Source organism: Strix uralensis, chromosome 31, assembly GCF_047716275.1.
Source record: "Strix uralensis isolate ZFMK-TIS-50842 chromosome 31, bStrUra1, whole genome shotgun sequence".
Taxonomy (NCBI): domain Eukaryota; kingdom Metazoa; phylum Chordata; class Aves; order Strigiformes; family Strigidae; genus Strix; species Strix uralensis.
In genome coordinates, this window is record NC_134002.1 from 2,204,656 (window position 1) to 2,228,438 (window position 23,783).

Consider the following 23,783-nt stretch of genomic DNA (forward strand, 5'->3'; position numbering starts at 1 on the left):
CACTCAGCAAGTTTGTCAACGACACCGAGCTGTGTGGTGCAGTTGACACGCTTGAGGGAAGGGATGTTCCATCCAGAGGGACCTGGACAGGATGGAGAGCTGGACTTATGCAAATCTCATGAAGTTCAACAGGGCCAAGTGCAAGGTCCTGCAGAAGGATCAGGGTAATCTTAAGCACAGAGACTGGGCAAAGAGTGGTTTGAGAGCCCTGGGGAGAAGGACTTGGGGGTGTTGGCAGATGGAAAACTGACTGTGAGCCAGCAACATGCACTTGCAGCCCAAGAAGCCAACCATTTCCTGGGCTGCATCAAGAGAAATGTGGCCAGGAGGTTGAGGGAGGAGATTCTGTCCCTCTACTCCATTCTCATGAGACCCCACCTTCTACACTGTGTCCAGCTCTGGGGCTCCCAGCGTCAGAATGACATGGACCTTCTCAAAGAGGTCCAGAAGAGGCCACAAGGATAATCAGGGGGCTGGAACACCTCCCTTATGAGGACAGGCTGAGAGATTTGGGGTTGTTCATTCCAGAGAAGAGAAGGTTCCAGGGAGACCTTCTGGAGGCCTTCAAGTACTTAAAGGAGGCGTACAGAAAAGATGGGGAGGGACTCTTTATCAAGGAGTGTAGGGATGGGATGAGGGGTAAAAGCTTTTAACTGAAAGGGGGAAATTTAGATTAGTTATAAGGAAGATATTATTTACTGTGGGGGTGGAAAGACACAGGAACACATTGCCCAGTAAAATTGTGGATGCCGCCTCCCTGGAAGTTCTCCAAGCAAACTGTTCCAATCTCTCAGCACCCTCATTGTAAAACATTTCTTCCTTATAACAAATCTAAATCTACCCTCTTTCAGTTTAAAACTGTTGCCCCTTGTCCTGCCATTACGGACGCTGGTAAAAAGTCTCACTTTGTCTTTCCTGGACTATGTTTTCATCTGCAAACACCTTGGAGGGTTCCCAGACATCTCCCAAGATGGTGTTTGGAGGCCTCAAGCACATGACCAGTATAGAGAGGCTGAATGCTCTGGGCTTACTGGTGTGGAGACTCCAGACAGAATAGGAGTAACCTGAGAGTGCTTGAAGAGAGGTTTCAGAGATGGTCAAGTTTTATTTCATAGTGGAAAACAGCATGAGAATGAAATAACTCCAGTAAGGGCATCTGGGGAAGTCCAGGCTGTACACAGGGACAAAAAGTATTCACTCCAAGAGCAGTGCTGCAGTGTAACAGATCACCCAGAAGGAGTCTGGATCAGTGCAAGGCTTTTGGAAGATTTCAAAAACCAAAACCCAACATTTCAAGGAAGAGCCAGGGAAGATGGTGAGATATCAGTAAAGGAAGGAAGATGCTGAGTGAGAGAAAGGTGGGACAGCTGGGTGGGTGAGTACAACCTGCAGGGAAAGAGGCACAGGTGATGCAGTACCATAGGACAGCCTGTGGTGGAGAAGACAGACAGTTGTGGAAAAGGTGAAAGCACCCAACAAACGCAATCTCTTCATGTGTCTATGACTGTTCTTTCTGCCACCGATGCCTGTGAGGAAGCACAGTCCCCTGCAGCACTGGGGCCTCATTGCCCCCTTGTCCCTACTCAGGAGCCTGGCAGGTGCACATCTCCATCGCCCACTGCCCCAGGAAGAGCCCTGAGCAATGGGTGAGGGACAGGATCTCCCTTCCCAGGGGCTGGGGGTCACGGCTTGGCCCTTTGGTTAATGGGGTCAGGGCTTGGCCCTTTGGCTTCATGAAACACATGCAGGTTTCCTCAGCATCAGAGCCACCTTTGCTTTGCTTTTCCCTACCTGCCATCACTGCCTGCACATTTCTGCTCTAAGTGGAGCCTGGGGAGGCTTTGTCAACAGTGTCCCTCAGTGGGACCCATTAAAGCCACAAGAAACTTTGGAGTTTGAATCTAACTTTGACATCTTCAGAGGTTTCTTCAGCAGCTTCTGAGTGTCTGATGTTCAGAGACACATCATCAAACCCACCTGAGGGGTCATTAAAATGGCTGGTCCTCTGCTGTGGAGCTGGGCCGGGCTCCTGGGACGGAGGGAGCTGAGGGCAAGTGGTCAGCGCTGCAGAGAGACAGCTCTGCCCAGGAGCAGCTCCTCTGCAAAGTGCAGCAGGGCTGAGGGCACTGCCTGCAGGCACCGAGGGCAGAGGAGCCTGGCACAGAGAGGGGAAAGGCAGATGGTAGTGGCAGGATGCTGAGAGCTCACTGGAGGAGAAATCTTCCCAGCCCTTGACACAGTAAGTCTCTGAGTGCAGGGCAATGCAGCTGCAGGTGGTGGAGGGATGTGGTGAAGCCGGCACAGCCCCAGGAATGTCCCTGGTGTCTGGAGGAGGAGGCCGTGCTCCAGAGCAGGGCTTCCCTGCTGCACTGTCAGAGGGACAGGCCATGGCGGCTGCCTTCTCCCAGGGACGGCTGCAGGGGTGTGCAGTTGTGGGTGCAGCCAGGGGTGCCCAGGGCTGTCCTTGAGAGCAGGGTCCCTGCAGCCCAGGGGCTGTGTGCTGGGGCAGGGACTCTGCCGCCTGCCAGGGTCAGCACTCAGCCTGCCCGGGGAGCTGCCCACGGCGCTGTGGGGAGAAGCTGTGTGGGGAAGGAGAGACCCCCGGCAGGGCAGGGTCCTTCTGCTGTGGAGAGGGTGCTGTGTGGGTCAGGGCTACTCACAGCTCCTCATCACCCCTAGGGAATTTCTGGGGCACTTTTCAAGAGGAGGGTCAAGATTCGACTACCTAAAAGGAGAGGAGTGTTTGCTTTGAGTTTTCTTCTCTTGCTTGTCTTGGTGGGCACTGGGAGAGTGGAATTTATTTCTTCTTTCTGGAGCAGGTACTAAGACCCCAGTTCTTGTTAGCACTTATGAGAATTTTTCCTAAACTCCTGCACACACAGAGATGTCCCTGGGCAGGGCCCTGCTGCCAGAAATTTCTGCAGGGCAGAGCTGAGCACACAGCGGGTGGGATGGGGGTGGCAAGCACTGACAGGATGGAGACGTGTTGACAGAGGCACAGGTCCTGCCTGTGGCAGCTCTAGGCAGCAGAGACATTTGCAGGGAGGGAGAGGGAGCTTCTCAAACAAATGCCATAGAAAGGGGATTTGGGCACCTCCCTGTCATCCCCTGCAGCACAAAGACCTTCAGGGAGCACTCCCCTGGTCTCCTCTCCCACCCAGACAGCCTTTGCCCCCAGGGTTGGGGGATTTCCTGCTGAGTCTTCTTCTTGGCATCCTGACCTGCACTGAGGAGAAACCCCTGAGTTCCTCTCTGTCTGTCCCTATCCTTACTCCTTACTCCCTTGACAGGAGTTTTGGGGCATTTCTCTGTGTTTCCCCTCCTGACCTGGTTGCCCTTGTCCCCACCTTACCTGGGGGCTCTGGGCACGGCAGTGTGTGGGACTGGCAATGAGCTGACCCTCACTTAAGGACACCCCATCTTCAGGGCTTTGACCCTTCCCCTGGGGTCCCGCTTCTCCTGTGGTCTCTCTGCGCCCCATGGAGAAGACAACTTGGTGCTAAGGCCATGGCAATGCGGCTCATCGTCTGTGTGTGGGCAGCTGCAATGAGCCCTGTGTGTCCCTCCTCAGGTACGGTGAGATGTTGGGGAGGGGGTTGGGGATGTGCACTTTGAAACTGGATTCCTCCGCTGTCAGAAGTTTCCAGTTTCATTTCAGGTGAACATCAGGCTTTGATCATCCTCCAGCTCGAAGAGAGGCAAGGAAAGGGCAGCTGAGAGCAGGGCTGATGGACAGAGCAGCTCTCCACACTGCACGAAGGGACAGTCCCTTTGCCTGCCAGCACCAACAAAGTTTCATATGGAGTGGAACAGGAATGCCAAGTGTTTCTGCCTTAGGAAATGCTCCTCAGCTGTGGTGAGACAACTAGAACAAAATAAACAAAATCAATTCCCCACAGCTCTGCTCTAATGTCAGGTGAAATGGGAGAAACAATGCTGAAAAGCTCATTTCTATCAATAGTGGATTTAATTTGAGATCACCCGTGTTCCTATTTGCCTGCTGTTGTAGGATAGGACTGATTCATCCAGAGCCCACAGCACAGACCCCTGCTCCCTTGGGTACCCTCCGCCAGCACCAACCAGAGCTCATGAGGTGGACATGTGTGGTCATGCAATTCCTCCCCGCCTTCTCTCGGCACTTGTAGTGACTCCAAATCCCCTCCTTGCTCGGCCACTCAGTGCTCCTTCGCCAAGCCTGACCAGGTCGAAGTTAACCCTCTCGAATCTCAATTATCGCCCGTTGAGGAATGTCGATGCACTGTGAGTATTTACTCCAAACTCGACAAGAGGGAAATTTTAACTGGAAGCTGGCTTCTCTTTCACCCACTCATTCTCTCTTCCTACCGATGTGTTTAGGTATACACACAGTTATTTCCACGAGTGTGGGTACATAGTTATTTCACTGGATCCAAATATTTTTGTCTGTCTGAGTGTCTGTATGTCTTGTCTTTGTGAATGAGCATGTATATATGTATTGATTTAAGGTACCGTACGGTAAGTTAGTGTGAATCTTGTCATTGAATCTGTAGTTAAGTTGCTATTTTAATTATAACATATTTTACTGAATGACTTTGTAAATCCTTAATTTGGTTAATGATCAAGTGCTGCCAGTCACTAATACAGCTCACTTAGCTGTGAAATCATTACAGTGTTAATACTTTCATCTGCGACAACCTGCCAATGGTCTCCTGAAAGAGGCAAAGGAGTTTAGTGGGGTTCTGTGAGAAGTGGAGCAAGTTTTGTTCAGAGAAGTCTACCCTAACTGCTCACTGCTTTTCCTCCACGTACAGTCCCCCATGTCCAGAGGCAGCAGATGTCCAACGGCAGCTCCATCACTGAGTTCCTCCTCCTGGCATTCGCAGACACACGGGAGCTGCAGCTCTTGCACTTCTGGCTCTTCCTGGGCATCTCCCTGGCTGCCCTCCTGGGCAACGGCCTCATCATCACCGCCATCGCCTGTGACCACCACCTGCACACCCCCATGAAGTTCTTCCTCCTCGACCTCTCTCTCCTTGACCTGGGCTCCATCTCCACCACTCTCCCCAAAGCAATGGACAATTCCCTCTGGGACAACAGGGACATCTCTCACCAAGGGTGTGCTGCCCAGGTTTTTTTCTTTCTCTTCTTGATCTCAGCAGAGTTTTCTCTCCTCACCATCATGTCCTACGACCGCTACGTTGCCATCTGCAAACCCCTGCACTACGGGACCCTCCTGGGCAGCAGAGCTTGTGTCCACATGGCAGCAGCTGCCTGGGGCACTGGATTCCTCAATTCTCCTCCTGCACACTGTGAACACATTTTCACTATCACTCTGCCAAGGCAATGTTGTGGACCAGTTCTTCTGTGAAATCCCCCAGATCCTCAAGCTCTCCTGCTCACAATCCTACCTCAGGGAAGTTGGGCTTATCATGGTTAGTGCCTGTTTAGGTTTTGGATGTTTTGTTTTCATTGTGGTGTCCTATGTGCAGATCTTGAGGGCCGTGCTGAGGATCCCCTCTGAGCAGGGACGGCACAAAGCCTTTTCCACGTGCCTCCCTCACCTGGCTGTGGTCTCCCTCTTTATCAGCACTGTCATGTTTGCCCACCTGAAGCCCCCCTCCGTCTCCTCCCCATCCCTGGACCTGGTGGTATCGTTTCTGTACTCAGTGGTGCCTCCAGCAGTGAACCCCCTCATCTACAGCATGAGGAACCAGGAACTCAAGGATGCCCTGAGGAAATTAATAACTAGATGTTATTCTGAACCAATAAACTGCTCATCTTCTTCAAAGCAATTATAATATAACTGTGTACAGGCCCAGCCTCTCTGCTTTTTCTGTTCTTGGTGGTGGTATTTTACTTGTAATGATGTTGTCATCCCCTTTCTGTTTCACTGTCTGCTTTTCTTTTCTGCCTGAGTGGCTGCATAAATGAGGAGCCATGATCTCTGTGTGTTTTAACAAAAGAAAGGGTCTGCAGTGATGTTTTTTTCTTCTGAGATCTTTCCACTAAGACATTTTTGGAGCTGCAGGGACAATTCCTGTGTGCAGAGGTGGAGGGGAAGAGAGTCCCAGCATAGCAGCCCTGCCAGGGAGGACTTGGTCTTCCAGAGATGTTCTCTCCTCATTTGCACACTCTCTTTCTGGTCCCTTCAGTTTGGTATAAGGCCTGAGTGCTCTGGCAGCTTGGTCACACTCCTGCTGCGTGGCAGTTCTGTGTCCACAGGCAGGGACAGGCTGAGGTCTTCTTCCAAATCTGATCTCAAGAACATGCCCAAGAAATTGGCCCACAGATGAAAACACCAGTGAACAGGTGCACAGTTTGATTTGCAGGGTGGGAGCACACAGCAGTGTCCTCGCACAGCCAGGCCTCCTGGGAGAGACTTGAAGGACCAGAGTCTGGTCTGTGTCTGTGTTCACAGGACACACTGGGGAAGCTGCCTGTGCTGGTTTGGCTGGGATACAGTTAATTTTCTTCCTAGTAGCTGGTATGGGGCTGTGGTTTGGATTTGTGCTGAAAACAGTGTTGATAACACAGGGCTGTTTTCGTTATTGCTGAGCAGGGCTTACACAGAGTCAAGGCCTTTTCTGCTCCTCACCCCACCCCACCAGTGAGCAGGCTGGGGGTGCACAAGGAACTGTGAAGGAAGACAGCATGGACAGCTGACCCCAGCTGACAAAAGTGATATTCTATACCTTATGCCATCATGCTCAGTTATATAAAGTTGGGGGAAGAACGATGAACATGGGGACGTTCAGAGTTACAGCATTTGTCTTCCCAAGTCACCATTACATGTGATGGAGCCCAGATGTTCTGGAGATGGCTGAGGCCCTGCCTGAAAATGGAAAGAAGTGAATGAATTCCATGTTTTCCTTTGCTTACATGTGTGGCTTTTTCTTTACCTATTCAACTGTCTTTATCTCAACCTGCAAGTTTTCTCAGTTCTACCCTTGTGATTCTCTCTGCCATTGCACCCAGGGGAGTGAGTGAGTGGCTGTGTGGGGTTCAGATGCTGGCTGGGGTTAAACCATGACACTGACCCAGGGAAATCATCACTCTCTAGCCCCTCCCAAACACCATTTTCAGCACTGGCCTCTCATCCCACACTGGGAGGGTTCTTTTTCCCTCCACAGAGGTACATCAAATAAGTAGCTCAGAAGTCCATGTTTGCCTTGTGGGGAGGAGATGTAAGCATGCACATCATGTGTGTGAAGTAAGAGAGCACAAATGCCATCAGCTATTCCTGGGGGTGCCATGAAGGTGTGTGGGACAAACAGTGTCATGAGGTCACTTCACATTAACAGTAACGTCACCTGGGAAACCACCTGAACACAGCTATGGAAGGTGTTCCCTTGAACTGTGGTCCCTGTGTCCATTCCTCATGCTGTGGGGCATCTCACACGAGTGCAGAGCAGGGTGATCGCCACAGGGCTGAGGGGCCTCCCAGCCTCTGTCAGTGGCAGCAGGAGGCCAGAGAGACACTACGACTCCTGCAATGTACGGCCTCTGCAGGTGCAAGGGAGGGATGCGTGTCTCTGAACACCCCTGTGTGTAAGATGAGTGCATGAGGCCAGCTGAGATGTGGACACCTGACAGAGCCCTGACACTTCTGTGTGTGACTCCAGGAACAACCCCCACTCTGGCAGTGAGACTCATCTGTGCTGCCTTGGACAGGCTCATTGCAAGTGCTCCTGTTTGTTATGTCACCCTCGCCTGTGATTCTGGACTGAGCCCTCAAAAGTATCAGAGCAATCAGAGAGGTTCTGGGGTCCATGGAAAAGGCAGATGTCAAACCAATCTTCAAGAAGAGCAGGAATGTGGAAGCGCTGGAGAACAACGAACATGTTATGAGTGATCCAGACCAAGGGGCCTCACTGTGATAACAAGCTGCAGCTGTGTTCAAGGACATAAGCAAGGCCGAGATTGTTTTAGAAACTACATTCCTGGGCAAAAAATAAAGAAGTTGGACTGTTGAAAACAGGATGCCTACCTAGTGGGAGAGCAGTGCGTGGACAGCACATTGGGACCAATCATAGAGGGCAGAAGGGCGCGTGAACAAGTAGCTTTAGCCTATTAGCAATAAGATAGCGGTGCGTGAAGCTTTGTGATAGTGTATAAATTGCTGTGTATCCTTTAATAAAGTGGCATCAACTTGATCACATTGATTGTCTAAGTTGTGTCCAGGACTTCCGCATCAGCACAGGAATGAGAATTGGGAGAATTACAGGCTGATCAGCTAGCTCCATCCCTGGGAAGGTGGTGGGACATGTTCTCCTGCAACCGTCTCCAGGTAGTTGAAGGACAAGAAAGGGATTGCTGAACCAAAATGGGCAGGGGAAAGAAGGGCATGTTGTGCACATGGAATTTTGCAAGGCCTTTGACATGGTCTTCCATGGACTCCTTATAGCCAGCTTGGTGTTACCTGGGCTGAAGAAGTGGATGTTAGGGTGGGTGGGATGTTGGCTGGGGGATCAAACCCAAATGTCATCAGTGGTACAAAGTCCTGTGTGCAGCTGGTCACTAGTGGCATCCCTCAGTGACCAGCACCTGGGCCAACACATTGAACATCTTTACCATCCCCCTGTATGATATGTTGGAGTGCACTTTCAGCTCCTTTGTGGGTGATGCAAAGCTGGACAGAGGTCTTGAAGAGCCTCACATGGTTCACCCTGCCTTCAACTTCAAAGTCGGACAAGAGGTTGTTCAGGGCTCTCTTCACACCTGAGTTACTCTATGATTCAAAGAGTCTTTCCCTTGACACGGTTTTTGACCACAGAATAGGCTGAGGAAGAAGGAAATTTAGAAAAAGGCAGAAGAAGAGATATAAAATGTGTCAACATAACTCCAGAAGTTCCTGTGAAGAATGTTTTTCCACTCAGATCATTAGTAGGAAATATAGTTGATGGATGTGATGAAACAAACATACTTTGATCTGGTCAAGTCCTCGGCCATAAGGAGGGTGATGGATGCGTATGGTCTTATGAGGTCAGTTGTGTCTCAGAATCTCACAATTCAGTAGGAAGCGTGTGGCTGTGAAGGGGACCGTGAGGTCAGTTCTGTCTCTGGAGGTGACAGCCCAGCAGCAGGTACACGGCTGGGAAAGTGCCTCTGCCAAAGTACCCATAGGCCTTACCCAGGAGAAGGGCTTGGACATGGGATGTCATGTCCATTCCCCCTGAGCACATGTGGGACAGCAGCAGGCACATGGCTTGGTCACGTCCATCCGAGAAGCTGAAAGACCAGCAGCGGTCATGTGGTTTAGAAGATCCTGGTGGGGTTCCTGCTCTCTGGTCAGGTGAAAGGCCACAGGAAGCCTTTGGGTTGGGTTCCCTGCTGGAAGGGCTCTTTCTGAGGTGGTAGAGCTTTCCTTGGTAGTGGGAAACATCAGTGAAGGTCGGGAAATGGTGGGGTGGGAGCAAGGCGGGGAAGCGAGATGGGTGCTCCAGCCCGCAGGGAGAGAGGGGCAGGAGTGGGACAGGGTAGAACAGCCTGCGGTGGGGATGGCAAAGGGCGCTGGCAAGGATGGAAGGCACCAACAGAACCCAGGTCTTTGTCCCATCATGTCAACAATGAAGGTTTTAGATCACTAAAACTTGGGGAAACTTATTAGCAAAAAGTGACTTTAATGTGAGTTTGTAACAGTGTGACTTAATGAAATTTGATGGCAAGTTTCACTCTGTTACTTACTACATGGAAGAAACACAGAAAGGAAAATTGAGGTAGAATCGAGTTAGAATGATTTACACAGAGACCGAAGATGCAGGAATGTAGGGGGACCCTCCCATTGCATCACGAGGTTCAGATCAGACCCCCTTGCTTTTTAAACTCCTCCTCAGAGAGGAGTTTAGGTGCAGCGAGATCCAACCTTAGTCCCAGACCTGGTCAAGGGTTTATGTCTAATGGAATTGATATAAAGAGTAAGGAAAATGTCTTGTTGATTTGTTATGTTAATTTGTTGGGGAATGAGTGATTATATATCCCACAATATTTTGAGATAGCAGAAACTGCCCTTGGGGTGACAATTCTTTAACGTCATGACCATTTTCAACCTCCCAAGATTCTCTTCATTCCATTATGTCTTTCTCATGCTGTTTTCCATCATGAAGAAAAGCTCCATCACCTCTGAAACCACATTTCAAGCACTCTCAGGCTAATCCTTTACTGCCTGGAACCTCCCTGCCATTGGCCCAAAGATGCCCATGTCCCTCCGCCTCTACACACAGATCATGTGCTTGAGGCCCCATACCCCATCTTTGCAGACCTCCCCTCAGCACTCTCCACCTCCTCCCAACTCCTACAAAATAGGAGCTGCACAGAGGGACACATCTGTGTGTGTGGAGCCACACCAGTGCTGTGTTGAAGGGGAAGCCAACTCAGGTTTTCTGGGTTGCCACATTCTTCCTAATGCAACCTCCTGGGCAGCTGGCCTTGTTCCTGGGGAGCATGCACCACCGGCTCGTGTGCCGTCCCTCCTAGTGCCCAGGCCTTCCCTTAGGGTCACTGCTCAGCTGGGCAAGTCCTCGCTGGCCCTGATGCACGGGGTTATTCTTCTTCGCAATGCAGGAATGGTCATGTCTCCTTGGAAACATCAAGAGGTTTCTGTTGGCCAAATCGCCGAGTTTCTCAAGGTCTCCCTGGAAGAAGGTCCGTTTGGTCAGCTGTTAATGTCTGTGTGTGATGGCTCATCCTGACTGAGGTGTGTCTCACACAATAACAGCAGGAGAACTCTCAGTATACTGCAGGAAATAAAAGGATGTACTAGTTCAATTTCTGGCCCACAGGAGAATTACTGTAACAAACATCTCTAACAACAACAAAGGAGGGTTCAAAGTCAGCAAACAAAGACTAAGGGCAAATAAAGTTTGATGTGCTAATCTGTGTTAGTGGCCACTCCCCAGCAGTGCTACAGGCTTGGGGAGGAGTGGGTGGAAAGCTGCCAGTCAGAGAGGGACCTGGGGGTGTTGATTGACAGCCGGCTGAACATGAGCCAGCAGTGTGCCCAGGTGGCCAAGAAGGCCAATGGCATCCTGGCTTGTATCAGCAATAGCGTGGCCAGCAGGGACAGGGAAGGGATCTTACCCCTGTACCCGGCACTGGTAAGGCTGCACCTTGATTACTGTGTTCAGTTTTGGACCCCTCACTACAAAAATGCCATTGAATGACTCGAGCTTGTCCAGAAAAGGGCAATGAAGCTGGTGAAGGGTCTGGAGCACAGGTCTGATGGGGAGCGGCTGAGGGAACTGGGGGGGTTTAGTCTGGAGAAGAGGAGGCTGAGGGGAGACCTCAAGGCCCTCTACAACTCCCTGAAAGGAGGGTGCAGAGAGGGGGGGATGAGTCTCTTTAACCAAGTAATAAGTGATAGGACAAGAGGTAATGGCCTCAAGTTGCACCAAGGAAGGTTTAGATTAGATATTAGGAATCATTTCTTTACAGAATGGGTTATTAGGCATTGGAACGGGCTGCCCAGGGAGGTGGTGGAGTCCCCATCCTTGAAGGTGTTTAAGAGTAGGGTCGACATAGCGCTAAGGGATATGCTGTAGTTGGGATCTGTCAGTGCTAGGTTAACAGTTGGACTAGATGATCTTCAAGGTCCTTTCCAACTTAGATGATTCTGTGCTTCTGTCATTCTGCATATGTAGTGACCTATATAGAAACATAGACAATATGGATCCCTCCAGGAGTTGGTCTTAGACCCTCTGTTTACCCAGGAGCTGGTCCACACTCTACCGCCCTCTCCTGCTGACCCCTCAGCTCTCTCCTGACTCAGACACTAAAGGAAGCAGACAGAAGGTGTGATTAAGGATGGGTGACCTGGGAGAAATAACCAAACACTGTCCAAGCATACAGGGATGAGGTTAGGAAAGCTAAAGCCAAAATGGAAATGTATACGGCTGGGGATTTCAAAGACAACAAGAAGAGCTTCATGAAATACATATGTAACAAAAAGAAGATGATGGAAAATGAGGGCCCATGGCTCACAGAGACCGGGGACCTGCTTACACACACGTGAAAAAGGGTGAGGTACTGAATGTCATCTTTGCCTTGGTATTTACGAGCAAGATGGGCCTTCAGGAATCCAAGGATACAGAGAGAAGACGGAAAGGATGGAGCAAGGAAGAGTATCAGGTCAGGGAATACTGACCTGATGGTGAAGTGGCCAAACTGGCCATGGACTGGTGATACAGAAGTCCTTGGGTCCTGATGGGATGCAGCAATGAGTGCAGAGGGAGCTGGCAGATGTCATTTCAAGGCAAACCTTGATGATCTCTGATTATGCATTGTGACTGGGAGAACAGCCTGGAGACTAGAGGAAAGCAAATGTCACTCCTCTCTTATAAAAGGGCAAGAAGGAGGAACTAAGGACCAAAAGGCCAGTCTGCCTCCCCTTGACTGCTGAGAAGGTGATGGCATTTTAAAGAGAAGAAAATCATCAGGAGTAGTCAGCATGACTTGATAAACTGCTCCGATGAAGTGGTGGCCTAGTAGATGAAGGGAGAGCAGTGGATATTGTCTGCCTGGACTCCAAGAAGGCTTTCAACACTCTCTGCCACAGGAACCTCACAGAGAAGCTGTTGATGTATGGGCAGGATGAGCAGACTGGGTGGTGGGTGGAAAAGGGGCCGAATGGCAGGACCCAGAGGGTGGTGAACCAGCAGGGCAAAGTCGAGCTGGAGGCCAGCAGAGAGCAGTGTGCCCCAGGAATCCATACTGGGTGCAGTCCTGTTTAACTTTTTCCTTAATGAGGTGGAAGATGGGGCAGAGGAGGGGTTGATATGCCAGAGCATTGCGCTGCCATCCAGAGGGACCTCGACGGGCTGGAGAAATGGGACAAGAGGAACCTCATGAAGTTCAGTAAGGGGAAGTGCAAAGTCCTGCCCCCAGGGAAGAACAGCCCCATGCACCAGTATATGCTGGGAGCAGCCAACTGGAAAGCAGCTTGCCTGGAAAGGCCCTGGGGGTCCTGGTGGACACCAGGTTGAACTTAAGCCGGTTGGGACAAAGAGGGAGAATAACACCTTCAGCTGCACTGGACTAAAAATTGCCATCAGGCACAGAGAGGTGATTGGTCCCTTTATGCAGCACTGGTGAGGCCACCCCTGGAGTCTGGAGTCCAGTGCTGGGCTTCCCAGTACAAGACAGACAGGGACATACACAAGGGTGATGAAGGGACTGGAGCACCTCACATGTGGGGAAAGGCTGAGAGAGCTGGGACTGTTTAGGCCAGAGAAGAGAAGGCTCAGGGGGGACTTTATTATAGTCTAGAAACCCCTGAGGGGAGGGTGCACAGAGGTGGAGCCAGGTTCTTTTCAGTGGTGCTCAGTGACAGGACCAGAGGCAGTGGGCACACGAGGGAACACAGGGGATTCTCTGGGAACATCAGGAAATGCTTTTTCACTGTGGCCAAGCACTGGCACAGGTTACCCAGGGAAGTTCTGGGCTCTGCATCCTTGGAGATATTTAAATGTTCTCTGGACATGGTTCTGGATAACCAGCTCAGGTGGCCCCGGTTGAGCAGGAAGGTTGTGCCAGATGATCTCCAGAGGTCCCATTCCAACCTCAACCAGTCTGTGATTCTGTGATTCTTTACACCCTCCCTTCAGATATTTGTACACAGTGATGAGATCCCCCTTGAGCCTTCTTGTCTCCAGGCTGAACAGTCCCAGCTCTCTCAGGGAACTCTGGAGAGATGTTCAAGTCGCTTAATAATCTTCACTGGCCCTAAGATGGACTTCCTGCAGGAAGTCCATGTCTTTCCCATACTGGGGAGCCCTGCACTGGCCCCAGTACTCCAGAAGTGGTCTCACTAGTGCTGAGTGGAGGGGCAGGATAACTGCCCCCACCCCCAGCAGCACTCTTCCTAATGCAACACAGGAGGCTGGTGGCCGCCTTTGCCACAAGCCTGCACTGTTGGCTCGTGTTCAGCTTGTTGTCCACCTGGGCCACAAGGTCCTTCCTCACAAAGCTGCTTCCCAGTCACTCAGACACCAGCATGTACCAGTGCACGGGATTTTTCCTCCGCAGGGGAAGGACTTTGCATTTCTCTTTGTCGACCTCTGTGAGGTTCCTCTCATCCCAGTTCACCAGCCTGTCCAGGTCCCTCTCAATGTCAGTGACACTACCTGGTGCATTCACCACTCCTCACTAATGTTGTGTCATCTTCAAGCTTCTGGAGGGTGCACTCAGTCCCATCATCTAGGTCACAGAATGAACAAGTTAAACACTCTTCATTGCTTCCTGGGGCACACCACCAGCAACTGGCCTCTAGATGGACTTTGTGCCCATGACCACAGCCCTCTGGGTTCAGCCACTGAGCCAGTTCTAAATGCACGTCCTTTCCACTTATCTAGCCCAAACTTTGTCAGGAGGATGCGATGGCAGAAGGTCTGACTGGATCCCCTGGATTCTCCTTCTCACCTTTCTTGGACATGGGTCTGACACTTCTTTCTTCCACACCTCCGGAATCTCTCCTGATCCCCAAGATCTTTAAATAACCACTAATGGCACTGCAATGAAATCAGCTAGTTTCCTCAGCCCTCATGGGTGAATCCTGTCAGGCCCCTATTGAAGGGAAGTTGCTACAAGTACACTTGAAGTTGCTAATGTACAGGGAAATGTAAAGTAAGACACTTAGTTTTAACGTTAACCATCACTTGTGTTTTACTAGCTTTTATTTTTTCCGGTACTTTACTGCAATGTATGTAATTTCATTTATAGTTTTTCCTAACTACCCTCTGTAGTCATTACCCACTTGTAAGATGTTTTGAAACCTTTAACTCCTTGCCTAGTAAAGATAAGACAGACCTTGGACAGTCTGAAAAACTCCCTGAGTACATCCCTAATAGCAGGAACCTAAAGAAAACAAGTGTCTAAGAAGACGCCAGTGTCAAGATAAGCGACTGGAAGCTGGTCTGAACTGACCTCCTTGGAACAAACAGGAGCTGACGGACGGATGAGGTCACTCTATGACCAGATATGGACACGAGAAACCTAAGGTTCACTAACGGACAGTGTGAGTAAGACTGTATGGACCCCTAAGGAGGGGAGGAGACCCTCACTCTATGTTTACTACGCATGCTAAGACTATGTAGATGAAATCTAAGAACCCATTAGCATCAGACTGCCTTTTCTAAGAAATCTGATGCATATGTGTGCTTTTTGTGTATATTAGTCAGTGTTTTGTTAGTAAGTGCGGCACTTGTGGTGGAGCGATCCCCAGTGCTGCCCAGCACTGCAAATAAAGAATCCCTGCTGAACAGTTATACTGAGTTCTGACTGTGGAGTGAAGCTCTTTGTTTCCACACTGTAGGACAGCTTGTGGGGGAGACAGCCATGTCCTCTAAGAAGCAACGTCTCTGTGCATAATTTTTATTAATTCTTCAATTCTTGCAAGTAGAGACATTTCCAGAGTGTAGCCTAAAAAAGAATGATTTACATATTAAAGAATGATAAAATGTTTCGGTTGCTATTTTCTTCAGTGTTCACCTTCCAGATCAAGAAATACCTGCATTCTCCAATTGATACTGACCCTGTGTGTGCCCTGACGGAGTCAGAAAAATCATGTAGGACAAGCAAGCTCCGTGAGGTCACACACTCTATGGCCAACCTTTGTCACTGTGTCCCCACCACTGAGGTCTCTCTTCTCAGCCCCCTGGGCTTTTCCAGATCCAGTCTTTCTGTCTGTAGCTGAAGGTTGCAGCTCATTTGCACCAATTCCCACCTGCTCTATTTGGAGAACTGGCTGCACACACACTCACAGGAAGTTGTTTCTTAATTGCCAACAAAGAATAGCAAAAGAAACTTAGTTCAACAGCAACAAAAAAAAAAAAAAAAAAAAAAAAGTCTTTTCGCCTCCCCTTTCCACAGTGGGTGACTGTATGGGGTGTATGTGACAAGGGGTTGGTAGCTGGAGGGGCTGCAAGGGTGGCTCTGTGGGACGAGGCCAGGGGTTGCCCTGTGCCAGACAGATCTGTTTCCAGCTCCACAATGGTCTCAAGGCAGGACACAGATCAGCCCATCAGCAAAACTGGTCGTGCCTCTGTGAAAACATATTTGAGAAAGGGCAGAAAACAACAGACAGGTAGAGGTGGAGGGAACAAACACATTGATAAACAATAGGAGGAACACCAATGTTGGAGAAAGAGTAGGAGGTGTTACATGGTGGAGCAGATCTTCCCTGCAGCCCATGGAGGATTAGTGCCAGAGCACAGAAAAACTGCGGGAAAGAAGGAGAAGCAGAGAAAAACTGTTATGTACTGGCTGTGACCCCCAATCCCAAATGCCCCTGCACTGCTCAGGATGGGGGAGAGGAGCCTGAAGTGAAGGAGTGAAGCTGTGTCCGAGACAGGAGGGAGGAAATATGTTGTTCTAATATTTGTAATTTTTCCCCAATACTTGAATTTGTAATTAAGTCTCTGTTTTAACTGAAAACAACTGAGGTTATTTCCCCAAGTTAAGTCTCGCCTGCAGATCTTCCTGTCCTTGTCCCCACCCAGCAGCTTTCTCATTCCCATTCTTTGTATTTTCTCCCCCATCCCACTGGGGTGGGAGAGGCAGTGAGCCAGCAGCTGGGTGGCAGTTTGGTGGTTAGCCACGGTTAACCCACCACAGCAATGAGATGCCTCGGCTGGTGGATGAGGGCAGAGCAGGGAAGGTGTTTCACCTCCGTATTAACAATTCTTTTCACACTGCATCCCGTCACACCCTGATAGGCGTGAGTGAGGTGGACTGGAAACAGGGTGAATGGCCGGATCCAGAAGGCCATGGCCAAGAGCACAAAGTCCCCTTGGGAGCAGGGCACCAGTGGTGAAGCCCAGGGGCCAATGCTGAGTCCAGTCCTGTTTAACAGATGGGTTTGCAGATGGGAATGGGAAGGGATGGGATGCAGATGGGAAGCTTGAAGGAGCTCGTGACTTCAGGGTGTGAGTGTCTGTGAGTGAATATGGACAGAGTCTGGGGCAGGGGGTGCTTTGGGGGTTCCTGGGGTGTCTGCTTGACAAAATAATGTGCTTTCCTTTGGCCTAAATCCATCTCCACTGTGGCAAGTGGCCTTCAGAGGAGGTAAGGTGGACTTAATATACAACAGAGGAGTGTATTTTATATTATATTAAAGCATGCCTTCCGTTGATTTAGATTTTTGGTAATTAAACACCCTCTGTGTCCACATGCAGATCATTTTCCAAGTACAGCATGTGGGAGTTGGTGTCAAAGGGCTGCAAGATGCAGCTGCAGCATGTTGTGGAGAAAGCTCAGATTTGAACAAAGGTGCTGGAAGTCCCAGGGGGCTGATGAGAGAAATGTGGAGTTGGAGGCAGGGACAAAGATTGCCCACAGAGTGTCTGACATAGAGGGTCTTGGCTTCCCTACATGTTCAGCCTCTATCAGCAGATGCTCAGGATCAATATCCAGTGGAGTTTGCTGATGTCACTTAATGTGTGAGCAGAAACACAAGGAGTGGAAAAGAATGAATTGTTTCTTATTGACGTTTAGGACTGAAAGCTTTTCACTTTGCCTGCACGCCTGAAACCTCTCAAATTAACCACTTCAGAAGTGAGGAATGAAGTGATGCCCAGAGACTTGGCTTGTCAGGGGGATTTGCGTGTTAATGAGCCCTCTGGTGCCAAGTTCCTGAACTGCAGGTCCAGAAAAGGGATTGAAGTGGCCTCTAGAGAAGGGAAAGTCAGCAGCAAACCTCCAAGTTTCTGAGGGTGTCAGTGATCCCCAGCGAGGGCCATGACTGAAGAGGCCAGGGAGGGAATGAGGAGACAAGGTTCCTGTCCCTGGGGGCTGGGGAAGCAGGAAGTCAGAGGCACTGCTTACAGATGGCAAATCAAATGTTCAGGGGCCTGTGAAAGGCCTTGATGGGTTTCATCAACAGAATGGTCAAGCCCTGACGCCCATCCCCTGGGAACGAGGATCCTTTCCCTCCTGGGATGCTCAGGGCTCTTCCTGGGGGCAGTGAGATGCAGGGGGGTGTGATGCCAATGCAGGACAGCAGTAGGACTCCCCCCAGGCTCTGTGGAGGGTGGGGGACAAGGCAATGAAGTTCTGTGGCTGTAGGAACTGGTGTCCTCTCAGGGTCCTCAGTGGAAAAGACAGCAGCCATAGTTGAAAGGATGAGGATTTCAGTTCTGTTGGGGGGTCCCAGCCTCAACCAAGGGTCCATCCCCACCACAGGCTGTCCCACACTTTCCTATGCCTGCCCATATCCTTTGCAGATCTTAACCACCACCCCTGCTTCTGCACCTCACTCTGACCTCATGCTGTCCCAGCATTTACTGATGACTCTCTGTTCTCAATATTTCTTCAAACACAAAGCTCATTTTCTGAGATTTGCCAAAGTATGTGAGATCCCCATAACCTGTGCAGCTTCTTCTAAATCCCTGCTAATACTCCTCCATCACCAAAGATGTCCCAGCCCCCAGACTCACTTGAATACTCTGTCCCAGCACTGAACTGCACATTCTCCTCTTTCTTCTCCTGCATCAAAATCAAAACTTAACATATTTCACCTCAGTGTGATGCACTCCCACCCGCTGCTACTTCCCATTTTCTTGCTGCCTTTTACACACACACTGACACACACACACCTCTCTCTCCCTGCAATCCCATGTGTCCCACAAACCCTTCTGTTTCCCCTACAGCAATGGGATCTCAGCCCAGGAGGTTTGTGCTTCCTCCAGGCTCATGGTAGTTTTCTGAGGTCCATCCAAGTGTGGGGAGTAAAGGAAGAAATGAGAGGTGTCTCAGCCTCCCCATCAGTCCCAGGGCTGAGGGCCACCCATGGCATGAGGAGACAGAGGCCAGTGTCTCCCTGTATCCCCTGCTCCTGTCTCCAAGGGATCCTTATTGTCCACTCCCAGCAAGCCCCTCTGTGCCAACCCCTCTCCCTGGGAAAGACTACTGTCCCAGAGGCACTTCAGGCTTCTCCAGTTACCCCAGCAATAGAGAAACTTGCCCCAAGAGAAATAGGTTGTTCTTGGTCATTTATTTCCCCATGGAAGCACTGAGTTTCTTTTTTGGTCTTCTCCAGAGATGTCCGTGCCCCCAGAGAGTCTTTCACCACTGAAATGTTTCCATAGCGACCTGACCTGCCAGTCCAACCCTGTCCCTGCTCTGCACAGGGCCCTGAGCTGGTGGTGCTGCTCTGCAGAGTGAGTGGGCTTTGGTGCCTAAAAGCCATGGGGTGACAGTCCCAGGCAGATCCCTGTGATCATTCACCATCTGCGAGGCACCCACAGGGGAAGGCTCAGCCCAGGCCTGTTCCCTAACACATCGCTCCATGCCCTCCTCCCATGGAGAACCTGAGCAAAGCAGCATGGCCTTGTGGGGGCAATTTCTTCAGCCTGACCTCAGCTTTGCAAGAGCCCAATCTCCAGACATTGAGGAAATCCCCTTTTATTTCAGAGATGCCACATGGGAGGCCAGCTGTACCATCGTGCCAGACACATGAGAAGAGACCTCTGGGTCAGACAGGCTGGTTCACGCTTCTGTTGAAGTGGAGTGGGTGCAGACATGGACAAACAATGTTATCAGATATAAAATGGCCAAAGCACAAGAGGTTCCCGTGATGAACGTGAAATCACTTTCGAAGAGACATGGGCAGGTTAATGGTGCTGAGAAAGAGCTGATTGAATCAGCTTCTTCAAAGTCTCTTTAAGCTCCTGGTTCCTCATGCTGTAGATGAGGGGGTTCATTGCCGGAGGCACCACCGAGTACAGAAATGACACCACCATGTCCAGGGATGGGGAGGAGAAGGAGGGGGGCTTCACGTAAGCAACCATGCCAGTGCTGATAAAGAGGGAGACCACGGCCAGGTGAGGGAGGCACGTGGAAAAGGCTTTGTGCCGGCCCTGCTCAGAGGGGATCCTCAGCACGGCCCTCAAGATCTGCACATAGGACACCACAATGAAAGCAAAACATCCAAAAACTAAACAGGCACCAAACATGATAAACCCAACTTCCCTGAGGTAGGAGTGTGAGCAGGAGAGCTTGAGAATCTGGGGGATTTCACAGAAGAACTGGTCCACAGCATTGCCCTTGCAGAGAGGTAGTGAAAGTGTGTTAGCCGTGTGCAGCACAGCAGTGAGAAACCCAGTGCCCCAGGCAGCTGCTGCCATGTGGACACAAGCTCTGCTGCCCAGGAGGGTCCCGTAGTGCAGGGGTTTGCAGATGGCAACGTAGCGGTCGTAGGACATTACGGTGAGGAGGGAAAGTTCTGCTGAGATAAAAAAGAGAAAGAAAAGGACTTGGCCAGCACATCCCAAGTAGGAGATGTCCCTGTTGTCCCAGAGGGAATTGGCCATGGCTTTGGGGAGAGTGGTGGAGATGGAGCCCAGGTCGAGGAGGGAGAGGTTGAGGAGGAAGAAGTACATGGGGGTGTGCAGGTGGTGGTCACAGGCGATGGCGGTGATGATGAGGCCGTTGCCCAGGAGGGCAGCCAGGTAGATGCCCAGGAAGAGCCAGAAGTGCAAGAGCTGCAGCTCCCGTGTGTCTGCGAATGGCAGGAGGAGGAACTCAGTGATGGAGCTGCTGTTGGACATCTGCTGCCACTGTAAATTAGGGTCTGTCCAAGGAGGAAAAGTTAGTGAATGGTTGGGATTGACTTGTTTGGGCAAAACTTGCTTCATTTCTCACAGTACCCCCACCCCTCCCAGTCTCTGTCCTTCCAGAAAGACCTTCCTGCAGCTCCCGGGCTGGAGCTCTGGTGTTTACTGGCTGAGGGGGCAGTGGGGAGCAAGGGATTCTGCTGGGGGCTCTGCAGGAGTCAGTCCTGCTGTGCCCCAACAGGCAGAGAGGAACCCGCAGTCATCGCTGGTTAACTCCACCGCGGAAATCCAAGAGATTTCAGCCTTGTCCCTCCCAGGGCCCCCGGCTGCAGAGCAGAGCTGTGGGGCTTTGCTCTTCTGGCTTTGGCTCCTGTTGCCCTGTCCTACCTGAGGAGTGCGTTCTGAAGGCAGACAGCCTGGACATTGCTGCTGCGTTACAAGTGCTCCATGGAGAGTGCGGGGGTGCAAACGGGCAGAGCCTTAGTGCAGAGTGAGGAGAGCCAGGCTGTCCATCAGACTTGCTCTCAGCTGCCCTGGGCTTGCACCTCTGGAATCTGCAGGAGGCTCACACCCAGCTGTTCCCTTGACAGGAAATTGGATGCTGCTGAGAGCAGAGGAATCCAGTAGAAAACTCCCCTCCCCACTAAAGATCTCTGAGATTTTTGATTCCTTGCAGAGGGGGTGTCTGGCAAAAATAGCCAGGTTTATCCCCAGCCCATGGGCAGCATTGCCCAGAGACCCAGAGGCTCGAAGGGGGCTTGGGCACCTTGCTGCCATGGACACATCTGCATGGCAGGACCTGCAGGGCCAGTTGCTGAGCTGCAGCTGAAAGCCCCATCCCCAGAGAGCCTGAAAACAGGAGCAGCAGCAGCAGGGGCAGGTGGAGAACCAAGGAGCAATGCCCCAATGCTTCTGCCAAGGGAGGCCAGGCCAGGGAGGGACAGATGGGCACTGGGGAGAGTCTCCTCTGCTGCAGCTCTGGCTGCACAGGAGGCGGCTCCTGCCCTGGAGCCTGGGGCCTGGAGGGCAGAGGCTCTTCTGGGTGGGGGAGGAGACCAGGGGGCTTGTTAGGTAAAAAGCACTTTCACTGAAGGGTAATAGGGAGCTTCCTAATTACCACCCCCCCACACCTTGATAGTGCAGTCAACCTGTTTCATTCCCTGCCAATGACTCTAGTGCCTGGAGCTGTTCTAGCCTGAAACCATTTCTCTTTCCCCTTATCTCCTCCCTGCCAGTGCTCACAGCCCCCATCCCACCCGCTGTGTGCTCAGCTCTGCCCTGCAGACCCCTCCTGGCAGCAGGGCCCTGCCCAGGGGCATCTCTGTTCTTCAGGGCTACATAGGAGCTCAGGAAACACTGACAACATGACTGAGCTTTCTGTAGGCAAATAAATGCTTGAAGGAACTTTATCAAGTTCCTGAAATACCTACTGCTCTGTCAGGGTAATGCTGTAGGAGTGTTCTTGTGCTGTCCAAAGCTGACAGCTGCATTACAATACCCAAAAACCACAGCAAGACACTGAAAGGAAGCAGAGTCCCTGCCCCAGCACACAGCCCCTGGGCTGCAGGGACCCTGCTCTCAAGGACAGCCCTGGGCACCCCTGGCTGCACCCGCGCCTGCACACCCCTGCAGCCGTCCCCGGGAGAAGGCAGCCGCCATGGCCTGTCCCTCTGACAGTGCAGCAGGGAAGCCCTGCTCTGGAGCACGTCCTCCTTCTCCAGACACCAGGGACATTCCTGGGGCTGTGCCGGCTTCACCACATCCCTCCACCACCTGCAGCTGCATTGCCCTGCACCCACAGACTTACTGTGTCAAGGGCTGCGAAGATTTCTCCTCCAGTGAGCTCTCAGCATCCTGCCACTGCCGTCTGCCTTTCCCCTCTCTGTGCGCGGCTCCTCTGCCCTCGGTGCCTGCAGGCAGTGCCCTCAGCCCTGCTGCGCTTTGCAGAGGAGCTGTTCCTGGGCAGAGCTGTATCTCTGCAGCGCTGACCACTTGCCCTGAGCTCCCTCTGTCCCAGGAGCCCGGCCCAGCTCCGCAGCAGAGGACCAGCCCAAGGCATTTTAATGACCCCTCAGGTGGGTTTGGTGCTGAGTCCATGAACCGCAGACAGTAATAGAAAGATGAAGATGCATGTCAAGAAGTCCAAGATTGATGCAAGGTACAACATTTCTTAGACTGTTAATGGGTCCCAGTGAGGACCATTCCTGACAAAGCCTCCCCATGATCTAATTAGACAAGAAATCTTGAAGCAGAGAAAATAAGTAAACAAAGGTCATGTAATGGTGGAACAGATCCTGACTGAACCTGGACATCTTACATTAAGCCAACTGGCCATAACCTGAACCCTATCCCCTGGAAGGAGAATCCCGTCCCTCTCACATTACTGAGGACTCTTCCTGGGGCAGTGTGATATGGGGATGGGCAATGCCAAGGGCAGGACTATGGTCCAACACCTCCCAGGCTCTCGGGTGGGGAAGGGGAGGCCATGAGACCCAGTGCTGGAAGGGGAAGGTGCTTCCTCATCAGCATCAGTGGCAGAGACAACAGCCAGAGCCAAGGGCAGAAAGAGCTCATCTCTGCTGGGGGATTTTCAGACTTTCCTCATCCCTCTATCATCTCCACCACAGGCTGTCCCACCGTGTCCCACACCTGCACCTCTTTCTCTGCAGGCTGGAGATGTCCACCCGACTACCACACCTTGCTCTCACCTCAGCATCTCCCTTCCTTTACTGAGATCTCTCCATCCTCCCTGGCTGCTCCTTGAAACACAAAGCCTGGGGCTGCTCCAGTCTCCCTCTGGGTGACTTGTTACACCACAGCACTGCCCTTCGAGTGACATTTCTCTGTGTCCAGTCTGGGCCTCCCCAGATGCACTTTGTGTAATTATTTTTTCTCACGCTCTATCTTACTACAAAGAAAAGCTCCATCCTCCCTGAAATCCCCCCTCAGTCACTCTCAGGCTACTCCTATAGTGCCTGGAGCCTCCACACCACTGGGCCAAAGAACTCCAGGTCCCTCAGCCACACCACACAGCTCATGGGCACCAGGTCCCAAACCCCACCTTGTCAGACCTTCACTCAACGCTCTCCAGGTCCTCCCTACTTCTCCAAAATGGGGAGCCACAACCTGGGAGTCACCCATGTGTGTGGGGCCACACCAGTGCTGAGTGGAGGGGGATGGTAACTCAGGGTTTCAGGGTGGCCCACGCTCCTCCGAATGCAGCCCCGTAGGCAGCTGCCCTTGTTCATCGTGTCCATCCTC

The 23,783-nt window shown here is 51.4% G+C and overlaps 1 protein-coding gene across 1 annotated transcript; it reads right to left on the reverse strand.

Moving 5' to 3' along the window:
- Window positions 1-19,580: 19,580 nt before the first annotated feature.
- LOC141936065 (olfactory receptor 14A16-like) lies at window positions 19,581-20,516 on the reverse strand. The gene has a single exon (XM_074852791.1). The coding sequence runs from the start codon at window positions 20,514-20,516 to the stop codon at window positions 19,581-19,583; it is 936 nt and encodes a 311-aa protein (XP_074708892.1).
- Window positions 20,517-23,783: the final 3,267 nt, after the last annotated feature.